Genomic DNA, 20,805 nt, shown 5'->3' on the forward strand with positions numbered 1-20,805 from the left:
TTATTCTCATGGGAGACAAGGTTTACAGAGGATCGCTGAGGGTATCTTGATTGAGGGTCAATGATAGCAACGTTTAAATTCACTTTACGCAGAAAAGCATAGATGACTCAGTCCAATACTACACACAATGTTGCGTAGCCCACTAACGTTATATTTTAAGAGACTAAAAATTTTTAAAGTATTCACATATTCAAATTTCACAATTTACAGCACAGAACCGTAACAAAATTGTTTTGTTGCACCCGTCTTAGCGTATGGCTTAGCCTGCGATATGTGGACACGAAAAATTCTTTTAATTTATGGTTTTCTCACCAGCAAGGTGACAAAGATTTGTACAGGACCGATGAACTGGGGAAATAGCCTCCCCATAATTTAGTCCGCCACCCAACTTACTGCACCAAAATTCTTTACCCAAACCTGGTCGCCTGCCTTCACTGTGACTGGCCATCTACCAGCGTTATAACGCCTTTCCATTCGCTCGTGACTCTTCCGCAAATTCTTCCTCGCACACTTCCAGTTAGCATGGATTTGTGCACCATCCACATTTTCTGGCAACAAGTCACTAAGTGACCACAAATTTGCCAGGGGTAAATTAGGTTTAAAAGCAAACATTAATCTTGTGCGGATGACCTTATGGGCCTCATGGGTATCAGTATTGAAGTCATACCCTAACCACGACAATGAACTATACCAGCGAGACTGATCATTATGGTGGAATGCGATCAGCGCCACCCTCTAGTTCTGCCACAGGAGAACAATCCGACTGTCATGGGGCACACGACGGAGCTCGCGAAGTCTGAGACACAAAGTATGGCAGAATGGATGAAAAGCTCATCATTGTTTGGGAACATAATGTCCATGCATGTTTGAAAATGGTTTCCAGTTATCGGAACATAACCATTTCCAGTCAATGATCGGTTCAGTTGGACCAGAAGGCCCAGTCTATTTGATGTAAACACGGCCACACCATGAAGGAGGCACCTCCATCTTCTAGAGTGCCTTGTTAACAACTTGGGTACGTGGATTCGTCACGTATGCGCCACACTCAAACCCTATCATCAGCTCTTATCAACGGAAATGGGGACTCATTTAACCAGGCTACTGTTTTACAGTAATCTATGGCCCAAAGATCGAATAATCTACGAAAGGATAACGTTCTACTATCTGGGGCTTGGAATAGCAGACGCTTGAACGTGGTAGGGAAGCTAGAAACTATGAAAAGGGAAATGCAAAGGCTCTATCTATATACATTTTAGCCAAACAGGTCGACGTTGCAAGCTGAAGATGAAGAAGAACGTAATACAGTAAGTAAAGGGAGAAAAAGTCAGTCATGGGGGTTGGAATGCAGTTTAGGGGAAGGAGCAGAAGAAATGATCAGAGAAGCTTGTAGGTTTAGGTCAAGGAATCGGAGAGGAGAAAGACTAATTGAGTTCTATTACAAATTTAAGCTAATAACAGCAAATACTTTGTTCAAAAACATGGGAAAGACCTGTTGGTGCGAGACGACTTCAGTTAAATTACATTGTGGTCAGACAGAATTTCCGAAATCAAATATTGTCTTATAAGGCGTACCCAGGAACCGATTTAGACTCAGATCACAATGTAGTAGTGATGAAGAGTAGGCCAAAGTTGAAGAGATTGGTCAGGAAGAACCAATACGCAAATAAATGAAATACAGAAGTACTAAGGAATGACGAGAAGTTCTCGAAGGCTATAGATACAGCAAATATGAATAGTTCAGTAGGCAGTACAGTTGAAGGGGAATGGACGTTTTTAAAAATGGCAATCACAGAAGTTGGAAGGAAAAACAAAGATACAAGAAAGGTAACTGCTTAGAAACGATGGCTTTCAGAAGAAACATTTCAGTTGATCGATGAAAGAAGGAAATACAGAAAAGCTCAGTGAATTTCAGAAACACAGAAATACAAGTCACTAAAGAAGGTAATAAATAGGAAATATAGGGAGGTAAGACGAATTGGCTGCATGAAAAATGTGAAAAAGTTGAAAAAGAAATGACTGTCGTAAAGACTAACTGGCATGTAGGAAAGTGTAAAATGACTTTCGGTGAAATTAAAGGCAAGGGTGATAACACATTAAGAACGCAACAGGAATTCCACTGTTAAATGCAGAGGAGAGAGTGGATAGGTGGAAAGCGTACATTGAAGGCCTACATGAGGGGGAAAATTCGTCTTATGTGAAAGAATAAGAAACAGGAGTCGATTTAGAAGAGATGGGGGATCCAGTATTATAATTAGAATTAAAAAGAGCTCTGAAAGAGTTGAGATCAAATTAGGCAGAAGGGATAGATAATATTCCTCCAAAAATGGTTCAAATGGTTCTGAGCACTATGGGACTTAACATCTGAGGTCATCAGTCCCCTAGAACTTAGAACTGCTTAAACGTAACTAACCTAATGACACCACACACATCCATGCCCGAGGCAGGATTAGAACTCGCGACCGTAGCGGTCGCACGGTCCCAGACTGAAGCGCCTGGAACATCTCGGCCACACCGGTAGGCGAAAAATTGAGACATGTTAATAGGATTAGTCGACCTGCAAAAAGAGTTCGACAACCCAAAATGGTGCATGATGTTCGAAATTCGGAGAAAAATAACGGGTAAGCTATAGGGTAAACAGACGGATAATGTACAATATGTACAAGCCCCAAGAAGGAATAATAGTAGTAGACGACCGAGAATGAAGTACTCAATTAAAAAAGATGTAAGACAGGGATGAAGTCTTTCGCCCATGTTGTTCAAGTTGTACATCAAAGGATCAATGGTGGAAATAAAAAGAAGATTTAGGAGTGGGACCGAAATTCATGGCGAAAGGATGTCATGATACGGTTCGCTGATCACATTGCTATCCTGATTGAAAGTGAAGAATAATTACATGTGCGGCTGAATGGAATGAAGAGCTTAATGCGAACAGAACAAATAGAAGAATGACGAAAGAAATTCGAAGTAGCTGAAATGAGAATAGGGAGAAAATTAACTTCAGGATTGATAGTCATGAAGTACATGTAGTTAAGGTGTTCCACTACGTAAGCAGCAAAACAACGCATCACGGATGAAGCAAGGAGGACATCAAAAGGAGACTAGCACTGGCATAAATGGCATTCCTAGCCAAGACAAGTCTACCAGTATCAAACATAGGCCTGTGGGAAAACCGAAATAGAAGGGGATCGAAGAATTTGAGATGTGGTGCTGCCTATGAATGTGGGACATTATTTTTACTGATAATTAACGGAAGATTCTGCGCAGAGTCGGAGAGAAAATGAATATGTAAAAAACACTGACAAGAAGAATGGAGAGAACGAAAGGACCTGTGTTACGACATCGGGAAATGACTTTCATGGCACTACAGGGAACTGTAGAGGGCAAAAACTGTAGAGGAAGACGAGATTGAGATACACACCCCTAAATGACGTTGGTTGCAAGTGTTCTCTTCTGAGATGAAGAGCTTGGCGCAGGATAGGAATTTGTGGCGTGCCGCATTAAACCAGTCACAAGACTGATATGATCACGAGCCCAGAAGAGGCGCTACAGGCGGTATCGGTTATCGTGCTGTATGGAAAGCACTCGCGTCGGCCGTCTGCTGCCATAGCCCGTTATCGCCAAATTTCGCGTGGTTACGGAGCCATCCGTCGTATGTCCCGCATTTGTTTCTGTGGATGTTTCACAGTGCTGCTTGTCCTTTAGAGCTGACAACCCTACGCAAAAGCCGCTGCTCTCGTTCGTTAAGTGAATTTTGCTATTCTCAGCATACACTTGACACTGTGGATCTCGGAATACAGAATACCCTAACGATTTGCGAAATGGTGTGTCCCCTGTGTCTAGCTCCAAGTACTATTCCACACTGAGAGTCTGTTACTTCTCGTCGTAAGGCCGTAATCACACCGCGAACCTTTTCACTTGCTCACTTGAGTACAAATGACAACGCACCGCATTTTTATATCTTGCGTACGAGATACTACCGCAATGTGTGCATATTGCAATCCACATGACTTTTGTCATCTGAATGTATGACAAGTAGCTACTGAAATCGGGGAGAACACTATAATACTGCTACATCGTAAAAAGAATTAAGTATACTCGTTTAGAGCAATAGATAGACGACGAATGTAACGTCGTGTTGCTTGTTCAAACACACTCGTTGAGGCAAAGATGTGGTTTGCCGATTGTGTAACGACGAAGAATACAACTCAAAATCGAAAAGGAGGAACTCTGCAGGAAATATCACCAGTTTTCCCGATAAAACCGATCAAATTTGTCACGTGTAGTCTGGTAAGTGAAAAATATAACCGAAGCGGTTACTTAAAGAAATTCGTGAAACATTACAATAAGCAGGCTGTACATACGGCCATGGCGTCAGCTTCCAATACGAGTGTGATTAAGTTTGAAAAAATTTTCAATGACGACCTAGAGGTTTACTGCAGTTACGTAAGTGTGCACGAGTGCCGCTGCGGCTACAGGGTTGTTGCGGCCGGAGTGGGGAGGCTTGGCGGCCGCGCGGCGCAGCAGGGCCTGGCGCGGCGCGCGCGCACAGGACATATAAAAGGGCGGCAGGACATGGCGCCGGCAACTCGAAGCCGCAACGTCCAGCAAAGCCCAGACATGTGCTGCCGTATCGCCGTCGCCTCCTCTCTGCTGCTCGTTGCTGGCCTGGCCGTCGCCGAGATAGGTAAGTCTGCCGCCAGCACTTCAAATCGGCGCCATCACAAACGCTCCAGCGGTTTCCCAAACTTGAAGCAAATTTCACTTTCGTAACGTGCTCTCGTTGCTGTTGATTCCATTTTTCCGCACGTCATTTCGACGGCCGATGCAGTCGTCTGCTTCACGTGCTGCGAGTTGCATTTTCTCTGCCTTTACTCTAACCAGACTTTGTGTTCAAGCTCTATAGCGAATTTAAAATTCAGAATTACTCAGTCATTGTGGCCGCAATACGGGCGTCTGTGTATCGATAGATACTCGTTGGCTTGAGCTAGGCAGAGTTTAGTGAGTTTGCTTCAAAGCTTTCAACTCATTTCTATTCTTCTGCTAAGTTTGGCGTTCTATGTTAAGAAAGCCCCTTGGCAGTCTTTTCCCATTTCTATGGACAAAGCCCTCACTCACCATAAATTGTTTTACTGAAGCAGTAGAAGCTATACTTTTTGATTTTATGAACTGATTGCAAAAATATTTGGTTCCTCCAATCGCTCTGTTGCTTACAAAGTACACTCAGAAGAGTATTTGTTTCACGTGTTACCACTCACAAATATTTCAATAATATTCATACTGTTCCTGTACTGCAGCTGTATCTGCGTCACTATCCCTATTTAAATAAAAGTAGTTTTTATCCTAGTAGAGTGTTGCTTTTGCTGAAGACTCAGTATAATATTTCCCAGAAATGCTATGTGTAACGCGACGCATTGTACATCGCATTAGGGCAGTTATATGGATAGTCAACGAGAATTGTTTACAAATCTTGATAAGTAATGGGAGATATAAACATTTCAGAATAGACATAGAGATCTTGTCAAAGCTGTACCTTTGGTCTGGAATGATCTACCATACTTGATCCAGTCACATTCTGACATCAAAGCTATTTGTTTTGTTCCTTCTCTGGATCTTACCACAGAACGATCGAAACTGAAATGTAGTTTCTTGCTTGTCACGAAGATAGCACAGGCAACAGTCAAAATATATCGGAAAATTACGCCACTTATTGCAGCGGGACGCCTTTGATTATATAGTACACTTTGTTTAAAAAAGAGAAAGAAAAGAAAAAAATACCGGTATAGTTGCAGCTTATCAGTTTAACAACACTACAGCGTTTGTTTACTCGATTGTCCAGCTGATGTTCCGTGTGCAATTTTAATCATAACTGCTAAAAGTAAAACCGGAACGCTTCATTTTTTCATGCCACTTTTGGACGTTTTAAGTTCGGTTATTCCGTTCCAGTAGTGTATCTCGACTCAGCTTCAACTGTGTCATGTAAGGTATGTTGCTCCCTTAGTCCTAGGGAGACAGAATACCGTGAGCGCAGCTGACAGGTTGTCATGACTGCCAGAAAATTTATCGGAACGGCATATTGTGTATGACTATTCTTGTCTTTCAGTGACACCTCTCGGCGTCAAGACATGTGCTGACGACCAGCCTAACGTCGTCGAATGTCGGCGGAAGGCTTTACAGGACGCAGTGCCACATCTGGCTACTGGTGAGTACTGGGAAGTACGTCTGTTAACGGTAAGGTCTACTCCGCGTGTAACAGAAGCAAGCCCATCTTTTGAACGGAGACGAGTACAAGATTTTCACTACTGGGAACTATGTGAAACTTCTTTGATGTTTAAGTTAAATAATAGTGCTCAGTAGCTCACTTGCACCATTCTTAGAACATGAAGTTGTATGTTGACGTTTATTTGTACTTTGCAGGGCATCACAGACTGAATGCTCTTTAGCAGTTGTGATGTACTATCACCGTCTGCTATCTCAACATAACATGAACCCATGAATGTTATATCAGCTACATCATGACTTGATTAGTAATAATAATAAAGGAATGCAGAATGCCTATAATTAACTATAATTTGCCAAGCTGTAACGCCGTCTTACAGCCTTTTGCACTTGTCATAATTTGGTGAGAAGCGCTTATGGACCCAGTGAGCTTTCGCAGTTAACTCAGATTACAACGGTTGAAAAAACTAGAATTGTTATAATGTTAATATAGACAATTCAACGCAGATAAATCACATAGAGGTAAAATACATATGACATTTGCCTCTATGTTGAGCAAGTGATTTCTGATGAAGCCTTGGTAATATGACAGAGGGCAGCTTGTATCTTAGTGGGGGGAGGAGAGAAGGGTTATTGTGGGACGGGCCAGCTATTTACATCAACCGGAGACATCATCACAGGAAACGAAAGCAAAGCTCCGCTGCTCTGGTCGAAGACGGGCCTATCAGGGCCGGACGGCCACCGTGTCATTCTCTGGCGGTATGAAGGAGTCTGGGGTGACCACACCGCTTTCCCGGCCGATGTCGGCTTTACAGACCTTGAAGCCGCTGCTTCTCATTCTCGTTGGCATTACGAGGCTTAGTGACCCCGTTCCAGTCCTCCCGCCAACGCACAATCTCTGGCAGAAACGAGAATTGAACCCACATCCTGTGTGGCAATTTTTTGTTCTGGAATTTTTTGTTGATGACATTGTGTTTACATTTACAAACTTATCGAAGTTTAAACTTTTCTGTTTTATAAAGAAATGTTTGCCGCTACCCATCATAGTTATTAACAGGTAGCTTTAATTCTTATTTAAACATTAAAGCTTTTGAAGTAAAATAACTGTATATAGTTCCCAAGTGAGACACTTACAAGAAAGAACCAAGAGAATAGTAAGGTGCTCGAAACGGCGACTTTGCTGTCAGATGCTACTTGTTTAGAAATTTGTGTTATGAACCTGAGTAGCCCCGCAAGTTTTAAACTGGCTTAAATCGGTCAAACAATGAATAAACGATTAATGTATTTGTCCCCTACAGCATTACATAGGAACCATTTTGTAAATGCGTTTCGATCTTCCTACCTACTCTAAGACACCATTCATGAACTCTTAAGTAAAGGTAGAGCGTATACACTCCGCGCAAAACAAGTTTATGTTGAAGGATAGCAAGCATAAGCAGGTAACCTTCGTAACGTGAGTTTCAGTGTGAGATGAGCAGTCGCGTGTGAACGGCTGACATCTGTCCGCAGGCATTCCGCAGATGGGTGCCGCACCAATCGACCCCCTGGACGAGCTGCCACCGCTGACGTGGCACACCAACTCCAGAGGGATGGCCCTCAAGTTCCGCCTCGACAACGCCCGTTTCACCGGCCTGGGCCGCTCCGTCGTCGACAACCTGCAGTAAGTTTCGTTTTCTCCTCATCGTGTCGGCAGGCAACTGCTGTACCGCTGTTCCGTGAAACATGGATCACCACATGCGCCACGGTGTGGACTGCTGGTGTTAACTCAGCTGGGTAGGTCGACTGAAATTGTCACGGTCTCCTCTACAGTCACGCGCACACCGGCAGACAACAAGTTGCTTGGTTGACTCCAGAAATGTGTGGCAGTTCTCATTTCTTCCTTTTAGTCTCTGCGTTTTGCCCTGCAGCCGCGCTCACTTCTTTAGGAATTAAGTTTTTTCCAAAGTATTAACTCTCCTGAACGGAGGCCAGCGATATACATATCCTTGTTAACTACCACCTCCCCTACCCCTCAACCCAATCTCATTATATCCATTGCTTGCGACTTTCAGGTTATTCGCTGTTTTAAACCTAGTAAGAGGTGCAGCCAAAATTGTTACTTACACATTTACATGGGAAAATACTTGGTCGGCTCTTTCTCTCTCATTTACACGAATTTAATTACTTGGCCACTCCTTCTTTCGTTGTATGTATGGGTACTAGCTTGGAGTTAATGTCTTGTTGACAACAGACATTTTACATGAATATAAGAAGTGCAGGATTGCTTGCTGACAGTGTTCTGCAGTGCCTCGGAAAAAAGGTGTACCTTTTCAAAACCTCCCTAATCTAATATACTGTGTATTTGATTGTTGGAAGAAATTCGTCTGCGTGTCAAAGTAGACGAAACACCGTGTGTTATAGGACCAGACCAATCAGGTAGTAACGTGTTTTGTCAAACAATATGATTTCCAAGTCACTGGATATCATTTTCCTAAGACGTTGTTCACTAAACAAAAGCTATTGATAAGGTTGATTTTATAAGCTTTCAGTATGTGAGGATGACAGAATATCCGAAAATAATAGGTCGACTAATTCCGTTGGTTGGTTGGTTGGTTTTGGGGAAAGAGACCAAACAGCGAGGTCATCGGTCTCATCGGATTAGGGAAGGACAGGGAAGGAAGTCGGCCATGCCCTTTCAGAGGAACCATCCCGGCATTTGCCTGGAGTGATTTAGGGAAATCACGGAAAACCTAAATCAGGATGGCCGGACGCGGGATTGAACCGTCGTCCTCCCGAATGCGAGTCCAGTGTGCTAACCACTGCGCCACCTCGCTCGGTGACTAATTCCGTGTGAAGCTTTTTATGATGATCCCTCTATGACCTCTAATTTCTGCCTCTTAATGTTCATCCATTAGTTAGAGCATTTCACGCCTCATGTTTGTGCCTCACGTCGCAAAAATCGATAACGCAACTTATCCTGTTCAGCCAGTATCACATTTAGGTAGTAATCGGAACTTGCTGCGCTGTCTGTCGTCTGTCTGTATCTCTATACCTACCCACCGATCTATTTATCTCTCGCTCGGATCCCGAGCTCTGTTATCCATCTGTATTTTGCGTCATTTAATTCGGCGGCATGGTGTTTCCAGGGTGGATAACGTCAACAACCGCATCCGCGTCGTTACCCACATTGACGGCGTCAACGCGTTAGAGGGCGCCTACGCCATGTCCGGGAAAGTCCTCGGCGTCCCTCTGGACGGCAGTGGTTCCTTCAAGGTTTCTATGCGTAAGTATAAATAACCACATAAACCAATAACAAAAGACGGGTCGAATTACTGTGTGTTATATATTCTAAATACGCAAGGAAAAAATAAAATAACAAATATTCTAAATCCCTTACTATTTTGATATGCCGATATCATGTCAGCCTAAGGCATAAGCTGGGATAGAGTAAAGGTGTAATTATCCGCGTGTATCAGTGTGTCTTATAGTATTAACGAATGTCATATCTTCAAATAAATATCAGTAAGTTATAACATTTTCGCGAATAAAAGTAAGCGGAAATTAGCATAGACCATTCTTTCAACAGCGACGCATATCACTGACACACAACTTTCAGACGGTATGTAACATTTAGCTGAAATATTTGACAATTAAGATCAAATGTTGCTTCACATATCAACTTTATCAGTGAAAACATTAGCACGTGGTAGCCAGTATTAAAAATCCTGAGAATGTTCTGAATGCTAGTGTGAAAATTAAGCCAAACGTAACAGAATACGTAGTGAAAGGACCAAACATATAAACGAAGTAGCTATGTAAGGAGAACAAAATAAAATGTATAGTGATGGTTGAGAGTCCTTAAAATTTGAAGGACCAATGACTAATTGGTAGATGATGTAGGAATATTGCCTTTTTCGTCTGAGAAGTGTGGTGTGCGATTCAGTTCTGGACAGAGTTTAAAAAACAAGTGGGCCGACTGTATTGGCTATCAAATTTATAGTAAGGATATTAGAATTACCATTTCGGCTTACTGTGTTGATGTATGTAGAACGAATCATCCTAACTGGATACTAACAGAGCCCTGGTCGTCACATTTCAGGCGGAGGCAACGCGGACGTGACGTACGCTGGACACCTCGAGACTGCTGACGGGGATAAGTCATACCTCAAGGTGGACTCTGTCAGCGTCAAGCTCGACTTGGGCCAAAGCCAGTATGAACTCACTGGCCTCTTCGGGGAGTACAAGCCTCTAGGTAGGTCATTAGCGGAATACTTGCACACATTGTTTTATTGAATACTTTGCCTTGCTATCATCATCATCGTTATCGAGAATTTGACGTCAGATGCTGTACAAAGACCCCACCATAGTTCTTCAAGCGTTAAGCCATTTCTGTTTATCCTATCTATTTACATGCACGTTGTGTAATCTCATCTACACACTTTACATTGTCAAGGTACCGATCTTTCCTTATTTCCTGGATTACAGCAAACGAATTACTTGATGTAATTATTATCTGTTCCACTGGAAGTATGTTCTGTCCACGTCCGTTTCAATTTCATTTCATTTCATTCAGTCTTGTCTCCCACGTGTCACCTCATACATCTGTTGTATTCCTGTCGATCATGCAGATCTCTTACTCGCTTGACAGTTCTGTTTTAGAATGTGTGTCTAAACCTTAAATTAATCATAACAGCACCAAACCATTTACCATAACGAGCACTGCCAAGATGAGGGGGATACTTCATGCCCATCCTCTCCAAAAGAAAATTGGTTACAAATAGGTGACCGAGAGCAATCAAAACCCAATTTCGTGTTTGGTTGCCTTGCTCCAGCTACTTGTACAACCACCTTGTGTGCATCTGAGGCCAGTATATATGAAAGTAATACTGCGCATCACAAGCATTCATTGCAATCTTCAACGCATGCGAATAGATATGAAAAGTGGACTGTGCGCGTTGCTGGAAAATTGTGTGCTCGTAAATCAGTAAAAAGTCACATATGTACGGCGAGTGTCTCAGCTTGAACCAAAGATACCGTCCAAAGAAATTACAATCGAAATTTACGATATCCATTTCTCAAAATTTTTGCACACCTCTGGCATAAATGCTTAAACAGCTCTGAAATACGCTGACTCAGTTGGACTATCCATTAGCCCTACGTCAACCAGGACTAAAATTAAATACGGTATGTAAAAGCTGGTTGGGAAATCCCACGGTGTGGATTCAGTTGCCCGCCGGAAAATGTCTTCCTCGCCCTCGCACATTGGTCCCTTTCCTTACGGATGTGTGAGAGCTGTAGAATGTGCATTCGTGAAGATATGTGAGTGTAATGGAAGACTGTATAGCTTACTGTTACGTTCGTTTTTTATGATGACGATGATGATGGTGAGGAGGAGGAGGAAACTGAGGGGGAAGCCCACTGGCGACACACAGCCTCCTCCTCTCGAACAGCACTAAGGGGCCGCCGGGCTTAACGTCCACATCTGATTGACAAAGCACCGCCAATAGTGTCATATGCCCTCACTTCATTAGACATTGCGGAAAGGTTTGGAAAATAATCCAGGACACTGATGGAAAGACTGGTGATCAGGAACTTTAGGCCACCATCTCTCGTCCCCTCGCCGACCAAATACTTGACACTGAAAATTTCATCCACCATCAGGACTGGAACCAGATTAAATCCGAATCGAGTGCCACCGCACAGGTGTGCTTCAGTGATGTGGGCTAGGACAGCAAGTTCTGCCAAGCTGATGTGAGAGGGCAGTAGGAAAAAATTCATGTCACTTGAAGTCAGTTAATCCAGTGGAATGAATGCTTCACATCTGCGGTGGGACTTGTATTCATGATGTCAACAAACTTAGGTTTTCCATTGTCCACAAGTCACTTCAGAGGAATTCTGAGATTGTTCCTTTCAATAAGTAACGGATACTTACCTACCCCATTCTTCTACGCCTCTGACGAAGGCGCATCAGTGATAAGTTATATTATAATCTTATTTTGTTTGCTTCTTCCCCATGTAAGTATGCGCTGAAAACTCATTAAAGTACGGTATCATTACAGTTTTCGATTCAAACTTTCTCATTTTCAGTTTCTACCAGAAGATCAGTTTCAGGCTATCATTTCTCTGTTTTCAGTGCACGCCGGAAATATGTTCATAAACAGCGTCGCCACGAAGGTTGTCCAACCCGAACTCCTGCCGACGCTGGAGAAATGGTTGGCCGAAGTATACCGCCAGCGTGCACAAGCCGTCTTCAGTACTGTACCCTACGACCAGCTCTTCCCTAAGAGGTCCGTTTACAGCGATTCCTTCAGCGCGGTCTAACCACAGCATGCCTGATGTTTCAATTATTGCAAAACTTCCTATTTATTGCATGGAAACTATATTTCCATCACTAATGAAACGAGGCGGCCTGTATGTCCGCAGTTGTTTGAATGCATAAAACAGGCTATTTGTTTAAGATTGCTACCATCAGCGCACGTGAGATCCGTATCTACACTAGACTGCAGTTGCACCAATGCACACATTTCATTCGTTCCTAAGGCTCGCGCTACTTATGTTTAAGTACTAACGTAGACATTTCTCTCCCTGTAAGATAATCTAGTTAGTAATTAGTTTCACATACCAGGACATTTCGGTCAAATACAAATTAAAGTGCTGGGCGAGGTAGAGCAATATTCAAGACATTAAACTCTCTATGGTGTTCAAACCATCGTCTGTCCATCCCAATTTGGTTTTTCTGAAGTTTTCCTAAATCATTTAAAGTACATACTGGGAGGGATTCATCGACGAGGCCACTGACAAGTTCTTCCTCACCCTCCTCAATTTCAGCTCCTAATCTCTGTAACTACGTTTGTGTGTACTGGCCATAATAAACAAGAACCCTAAGGCGGGCCTTATATAACAAACCAATTTCAGTTATGCTTTCGTTGAATTCGGCCCAGAAACTTGTATAGACATTCCACACAATCGATGAAGGTATCTGCTTACTTGATGCTTCACTGTGTTTAGCTTTATCGGATTAGGCGTTTTCCATGTTGTTTTACATAAGAGCAGAATCTATAGATATCAAAGTTTATAACAAATCTCTCATGTTGGGTACAAGATGGTCAGTATTGATGAAAGCGCACTAGTTTTTCAAATCGTAAATTACGAACAGTGACAGAATATGTTTCAGTTTTCGGAAATCTTACTTTCTGTCGTTGTACGTCTACAGGATTTTATTTTCTCGAGCTGTCAGTAATTATATCAAACTTTGTGCAGTCTCTTTATAGCCGACAAAGACAAAGAACCAATGCATTACTACCCTGTCTTCGAGTACATACTGGAATCAAAGGCGCTGATGATTTACAGAGTGCAAATTTCTTTTACGAACACAGAGAACGCCCTCGAAGCACGATCTTACTTCAAAGTAAGGACGACAGTATTTTCAATATATACGTACTACCAATTAACAGTATATTTGTATTAAAAAAGACATTCTGGGTAGGACCAGTTTGTCGATGAATCAGTAACGACTGTTATATTAATTCTAGCGTTAAATAATGATATACCTGTGTGTATGTTTTGAAATATTTTAATTTTGTGAAATAGTCTGTCATAAGTAATAAAAAGATCTGAGACTATTTTGATTTCTGTCTTGTCAGTCAGTTGCTTCCCAAGAATGGAAATTACAGTGTTTATTTCCAAGAGTCGCTATCTATTAGGATGTCATGTAATATATAAAAAAAGACGAATACCACTTCATATGGTTTGCTTAACTTGCCTGAGGTCACACTCGGGTAATGCAGGGATGAACCAACGTGTAGGTAATCTCAACTGTCCAAATCATAAACATGTTCATATGTTGCTCTCCAGCATCAAATGATTTGAATGGTGCGAAATTATTCTTAATAATTCCATAACCTCGTATGACACCATAACGATACATATAACAGGTAATAGTTATTAGCTGTGGTGGTTTTGTTAGCTTCGTCACTTAAACTAATGAAATATTAGTGTGCTTACATCTGATGACAGAACACAGACGGTTCCATATCAAGACGTTATCAAATCTATGGTCTGACAAGTTTGTCAGCTCGGACTTTTATGCATCGTACATCATGTGTTTCTCGAAGACAGGCTGAGATAGTTACTTTTCTTCCAGTGTTGAATATGCGCAAAACCTTCCCTATATAGTATTCAGCAGCTTTCGCACTTTGCTTGGTGCACTAGCCGACAACACCGAGGTCGAGGTGGTTGAGTACATTAAACTAGAAACTTTCACTATTCGCAAGGACGGTAAAGGTCAGACTAGTTTTACGCTCGTTGCTGGAGATGTATGTCAAGTGCTCTATACAGGCATCGTAATTACGCGAGTCATTTCAGGAGCTTCAGAAGAATACACGCTACCCTATAATACATTCTTGAAGTATGTACATTGGAAATACTACTGCTCTAATGTATTGGGATGTGTATGATTAGTTATGAGCAAATTGCTACAATCGTATTCAAGATGAATATGGTTTCAATCACCACTTTGTCGCCTTTATTATTATTGTTTTTGTAACTTTACTTAGTTATTTTCGCGCTAGCCCAGGTGATTTCGTAGATAGGACTTCGTTACTTCTTTCAGTCGCCCTTCTCATCCTGAGGCAGTAGGCCATCTCTAATAAGTTTGATATCGATGAAGTCGCAAACCATAACATTTTATGTTCCCTTTCCAGTAATACACACCATTGAGCAAATTGGGAAGGGGCTACATTGAACAGATAGATAAAACAGTGTGTCGGACAGGGACTCTATCGCAAAGTTTTGTCGTGGGAAACGTTCTTGGTTCTTGTGAGCAGATATCACATCATGGCTGAGATAGCAATGCCTCTCTCCTTCAGATTTCGACCAGGTTCCAGATTTATTTGCTGGTATCAAACGTTCGCTGCTTGAAACATGTACGTTTGAAATATGATAGAAATTTCGTAACTGATAGTAGCCTGAAACACAACTGTTAGAATGGGAATCGCACGTGAACGTGTATTTTATGCCGTCGCTTATGAACTTTGCCCTATACTGAACTTTTCTGACTACGAGAATGTGAATTTAATGTTGGCGTGAGAATGTGGTCAATAACTTTAAAAGAAACAATCACTGTATGAATTTACGCAGCACAAAACATGAATCTGTTGCCACTATTCATTTTAAATTAACTCTGGTAATACAACAAAACCTGTTCAGTTTGAAAGAATAATGGTCCCTACGCTTAGTGAATACTATCTCTGAAAAAGTAGAATTTCCTACCTCTATCTACTGCTCTTCGCGTTGCTCTGTGTTAGTACTTTAAACTCTACCGTTAGCAACAACTACTGTACATGGCTTGTCCTTAGCATACAATTTAATTAAACCGAATATGACTGGGACAATAACTTCTTGAGGAAAATAGTTAATCAAACATGACATCGATCTGGGAACTGGTACTGAATTGGGGTAAGTAGCAATTTGGCGCTAACTTTAAAACTTGTATGTTGACTCTTTGAAAATGAATAATGCTCACAATTAACACATTAAATAAACTGATTATACATTAACAATTAGCTCTACAAAAGATCTGATGTCAGTGCTATACTTTATCTCAATCATCAGTTATGAAAACACTCATTGCATTGATAACAATACCACTTACTTTACCTTAATTATTTCCAACTTCTGTTGCGATTCCTTTCAGTTACCAAACATCATAGTATTCTGTAAATAAAAATATCATTACTGCCCGTGGCGAGTAAGTATATATTCAGCACACATCAGATACAACACGTCTTTACACTTGAGAGACCTCCATACATCGCTCGAACTAAAGTTACTCTGACACCTCACCCATAGCATCTCGAATCAGCAATCGCAGTTGAGCAGCGACGCTATTACACATCGATACTACATCTGACCATCTCTCGTTCAATACAATATTTTTTTATAAATCTTGAATTAATGTACCCTGTGTACATACCTTTCATAACCCTGCTGCCTCCTGCTGATGAATTTGGCAGGATTCTTATGGCAATTGGCTGTAATAACACAACAAATTCTCAAAAGTACATAAGTATAGGCTGATAAAAGTTCGAGAATGTAGCATACAAGAGGTAATTAATAAAGGAATACAAATCTTTGTCAGCATCTGGCTCCTTTAATAACATAAAAGTATTATGGTTAATTTGTGAAGTATTTTTTTTAACAATCTAACATCTGTAGTTAGGTGGCGGTAAGTTACTTAGCGACCAAACTGCTGAGGTCATCGATCAAATAGGAATCGTGAATGTACAAATAGTCAGGTATGATAGTGCTCATATTTAAAATGTAGCCTAATATCTAAGAAAAACACAATATGTAGTATGAGCAACTCGATCTTTACAAAGTACATTGGAATCAAAAGAGCCTGAGTTATACAGTACAGAGTTATAGAAAAACATTACTATTTACAAATTTGTTAAGATATGTAGTGCTCATATGCACTAGTTTGTGAGATCAAGCGTCACTTTTATAACTTTCATTCCATAGTTATAACTAATCATAGACAGTGTTACACAAAACATAGTGTAGCTATATCACGAGTACAAAATATAAAGTAAAGAGTGAAAAAGTCAAGGACAATGTCACGGTTGACGTAAAGTTACAGTATAGATGGTCTGGAACTCGAGAATCCATAGACATTAGTTCATATCTCTTCATCAGAGGAATGCATGTTTAAGTCATGTTACCCTCAATAATTTTTTAAACATCACTAGGAATGTCAAAGCAGTGAGATTTGGCAATTAGCACATTCATTGGCGGTAGCGGGAGGTATAGAACCCAATAACAACTCAGCTAATTATATATTATGTGCTGCCTAGTACAGTCGTGACCACAGTGAATGTTGTCATACAGCTCTCTCGTTTGTAGTGTATTATCGTCGATATCAGTAAGCTTGCATAGAATTATATTGTTGTTGATAAGTAAGCGACTGTATGTTACATGACCATCCCAGTGAATAAGGTAGAGGACAATAGCGTAAAGAGACTGTGAAGTATGACAGTGGTGGATATCAGCTCAAAATCCTAAACTTACGTAGGTAAAAACTGCATTATTTATGACAGCGATATCAATATATAAGAAATTGTCTTCATAGTTCATTATCTAACAATATAGTACAAAGAGTATGTTTTACACTCATAGCTTTCTAGTAGGAGACTAGTGATAAATACATTTACTGGTAGTGGCTGTCTGCAGAACAGGAGTGGTTATATATAGAATATCAATGGCTGCGCCAGTAAGCAGACTTGAAAACTTAATGTATACAGGCAATAATTCTAGAAAATAGTGCATGAAGATCGACAGTAATAAATGACAAAATACGTAGTTCACAATTAATCAGTCTTAAGCTGTCAGAACTCATAAGAAAGATCAGTATAGTAGAAAATCTCTGTAGTACATGAGATTTGAAAATTGTATTTTTGCAGATATTGACTACACATAAGTAGCATACCTCATGTAGCGTAGTGAAAGTGAAAGAAAATAAGAGCAGATTTAAGGAATGTGCATAAGTGTTGGGGAAATTAGGAATAAGGCAAAGGAAAGTGTACTTTTGCTGTAAAAAAAAAATTATTACCGTCCATAGTCGTCAAATTGGTCAGTCAAAATAAAGCAAGGTAAAAAGTGATCATAAGACTATTCTAAGCATAGACATGAAAATGTTAAAGAAATAAGAATAACTTAACAGCTAGTAGCATATAGTATAAGCATAGCTTGCAATGCATAGACAAGAAAAGAAATGGATGTTGAAAAATGGCTCGCTGTACCTGTAGAGCATGAGGAAATTGAATCTTTTATGTAGCAAACATAAAAAAATCATTAATTTATGTCATTCTTGGCATTGCTATAATACTCGTTTAGCACGCTAAAAAGAATTGATTAGTGACAGCATGTAAATGGATTTGTAGTATACGGATGTTTCCCTTAAGTTTACACTTTGTTTTCTACTATAAAACCTGCATGATAGAAAATATTGGTGTATGTCGAGGGATATGTGAAACATGAACGTTTGGAATATGACTGAAATTACGTAACTGTCAGTGGTCTGAAAATGAACTATTACACTAAGTATGGCTTGTGAACATGTATTTTATCTCGTAGCTTATGCGCTTTGCCCTGTACTGAACTTTTCTGACTGCGAGAATACAACTTTAATTTGGGTGCGAGATTGTAAACTGTCTATAACTTAAAACCAAACCAAAACTGGATGTCTTCTCCGAAAATGACCTTGAGGGTATAATTAGAGAATGAACTCTTGAGGGTAACATCTTAGATCACCTGGCAACAAACAGACTTGAACTTATCAAACAGTTAACGCAGAGGAAGGTATCAGTGATCATAGGGCTGTGACAGTATCTATGACGACGGGTCCTACAAGGAATGTTAAGAAAGGTAGGAACATATATTTGCTCAGCAAGGGTGACAGGATACAAATCTCAGAATATCTCAGCAAACAGCATCAGCGATGAGGACGAAGATGTGGAGAACAAATGGAAAGAATTGAATGGCATCGTTCAATATGCCCTAGACACACATTGTTTAACAGCCGTGTTAGAAAAGCGTTACGTAAACAACGAGCACTTCATCTCAGATTCAAGAGACGTAAACACCTAGCTGACGAACAAACGCTGAACGATGCGAAAATGAGCGTAAGGAGACCAACGAGTAAATAGTTCAATCATTTTGAAAATACGACGTTGTTAACCGACCTGAGTAAAAACGCTGTGAGATTTTGGTCTTACGTAAATTCAGTAAGTGGGTCAAAATCATTTATTCATTCTCTCAGCGACCACTCCGTCACCGAAACGGAACTTAACAAAGGGAATGCCGAAATACTAAATTCGGTCTCCCAAAGTTGTTTCACCGCGGAAGATGATAACACTCTCCCTCCTTTTAATTTTCTTGCGCACATAGAAATGTCAGATATTGAGATAAGCTATCGCGGAATTGAAAAGCAGCTACAATCGCTTAGTAGTGGAAAGGCTTCAGGAACATATGTGACAGCTATAAGATTTTGCGAGAGGACTTGCTCCCCTTCTAGCAGTAATTTATCGTAGATCGCTTGGGCAACGATAGGTACCTCGACTGGAAAAAAGCGCAGGACATTCCTGTTTTTAAGAAAGGCCGTAAGACAGATGCACATAATCATAGACCCATATCGTTGACATAAGTCTGCTGTAGAATTGTGGAACACGTTTTAAGCTCGAGAATTACGACGTTCTTTGAAAATGAACATCTCTCCTTTAAAAATCAACATGGATTCCGCAAAAAGATCTCCGAAACTCAGGTCGCTCTGTTCCTCCATGAGATCCACAGCGCAGTGGACAATGGCGCTCAGGTTGATGACGTGTTCCTTGATTTCAGTAAGACATCTCACACGGACCCGCATTGACATTTAATGAAAAAAATACGAGCTTGTGGAGTGACGGCAAAAACCTGCGATTGTCGCTCTTAACGGAACTAAATCGACAGATGTAAAGGTAGTATCCCGAGTACCACAGGGAAGTGTGATGGGACCGTTGCTGTTTACAGTATATATAAATGATCTAGTAGAAGGCAACGGTTGCTCTAAGACTATTCGCAGAAGATGCAGTGGTCTGTACCAAAGTAGCAGCACCAGAAGATAGTAAGAATTTGCAGAACGACCTGCAGAGAACTGATGAATGGTGCAGAATCCGGCAGCTGACCATGAGCGTAAATGAATGTAACATATTGCGCATACATAGGAAAAAGAAATCAACTACTGTACAGCTACACTATTGATGACAAACAGCTGCAGACAGTTTCTGCCGTAAAATACCTATGCGTAACTATCCAGAACGATCTTAATTGGAATGACCATATAGAACAGATAGTGGGAAAAGCAGACGCCAGACTCAGATTCATTGGAAAAATCTTAAGGAAATATAACTCATCCACCAAAGAAGGGGCTTATAAGGCGCTTGTTCGCCAGATTCTTGGGTATTGTTCATCTATCTGGGATCCCTATCGGGTAGGAATGATAAAAGAGATAGAGAAGATCCAACGAAGAGCGTCACCTTTCGTACCGAGATCCTTTAGCTGGCGAGAGAGCGTTACGGAGATGCTAAACAAACTCCACTGGCAGACGTTACAAGAGAGGCGTTGTGCATCAAGGAGAGATTTTCTATTGAAATTTCGGGACAGCACTTTCCAGGAGGAGTCCGACAACATATTACTTCCCCCCCACACACATCTCACGTACGGACTACGGGGAGAAAATTCGATAAATTAGAGCCAATACAGAGGTTTACTGACAATCATTCTTCACACGCACTAGTCATGAGTGGAGCAGGATTGGAGGGATCAGATAGTGGTACCGAAAGTCCCCTCCACGACACACCATTAGGTGGCTTGCGGAGTATGAAGCAAATGTAGAACTGCATGAATTTACGTAAAAGAAAAATTGAATGTTATGTAACACTATTGATATGAAACTGGCTCTGGTAATGAAACTAGACTTGATTAGTTTGAAAGTAATAGTCCCTATGCTTTATGAATGCTATTTCGGAACTAATAAAATTTCTCGCTCTTATCTGTGCAATAGTAATGCCCTCCGCA

General features: G+C 41.0%; 1 protein-coding gene across 1 annotated transcript; it reads left to right on the forward strand.

Annotated features, from left to right (window-relative positions):
* Nucleotides 1-4,562: 4,562 nt before the first annotated feature.
* Nucleotides 4,563-13,817, forward strand: LOC124615815 (putative beta-carotene-binding protein). The gene is made up of 6 exons (XM_047143957.1): nucleotides 4,563-4,684; nucleotides 6,101-6,199; nucleotides 7,726-7,876; nucleotides 9,342-9,478; nucleotides 10,295-10,447; nucleotides 12,329-13,817. Exons 1-6 carry the CDS (start codon nucleotides 4,573-4,575, stop codon nucleotides 12,514-12,516), a joined length of 840 nt encoding a protein of 279 aa, XP_046999913.1. The 5' UTR covers nucleotides 4,563-4,572; the 3' UTR covers nucleotides 12,517-13,817.
* Nucleotides 13,818-20,805: the final 6,988 nt, after the last annotated feature.

Source organism: Schistocerca americana, chromosome 5 (genome assembly GCF_021461395.2).
Source record: "Schistocerca americana isolate TAMUIC-IGC-003095 chromosome 5, iqSchAmer2.1, whole genome shotgun sequence".
In the NCBI taxonomy this organism is placed as follows: domain Eukaryota; kingdom Metazoa; phylum Arthropoda; class Insecta; order Orthoptera; family Acrididae; genus Schistocerca; species Schistocerca americana.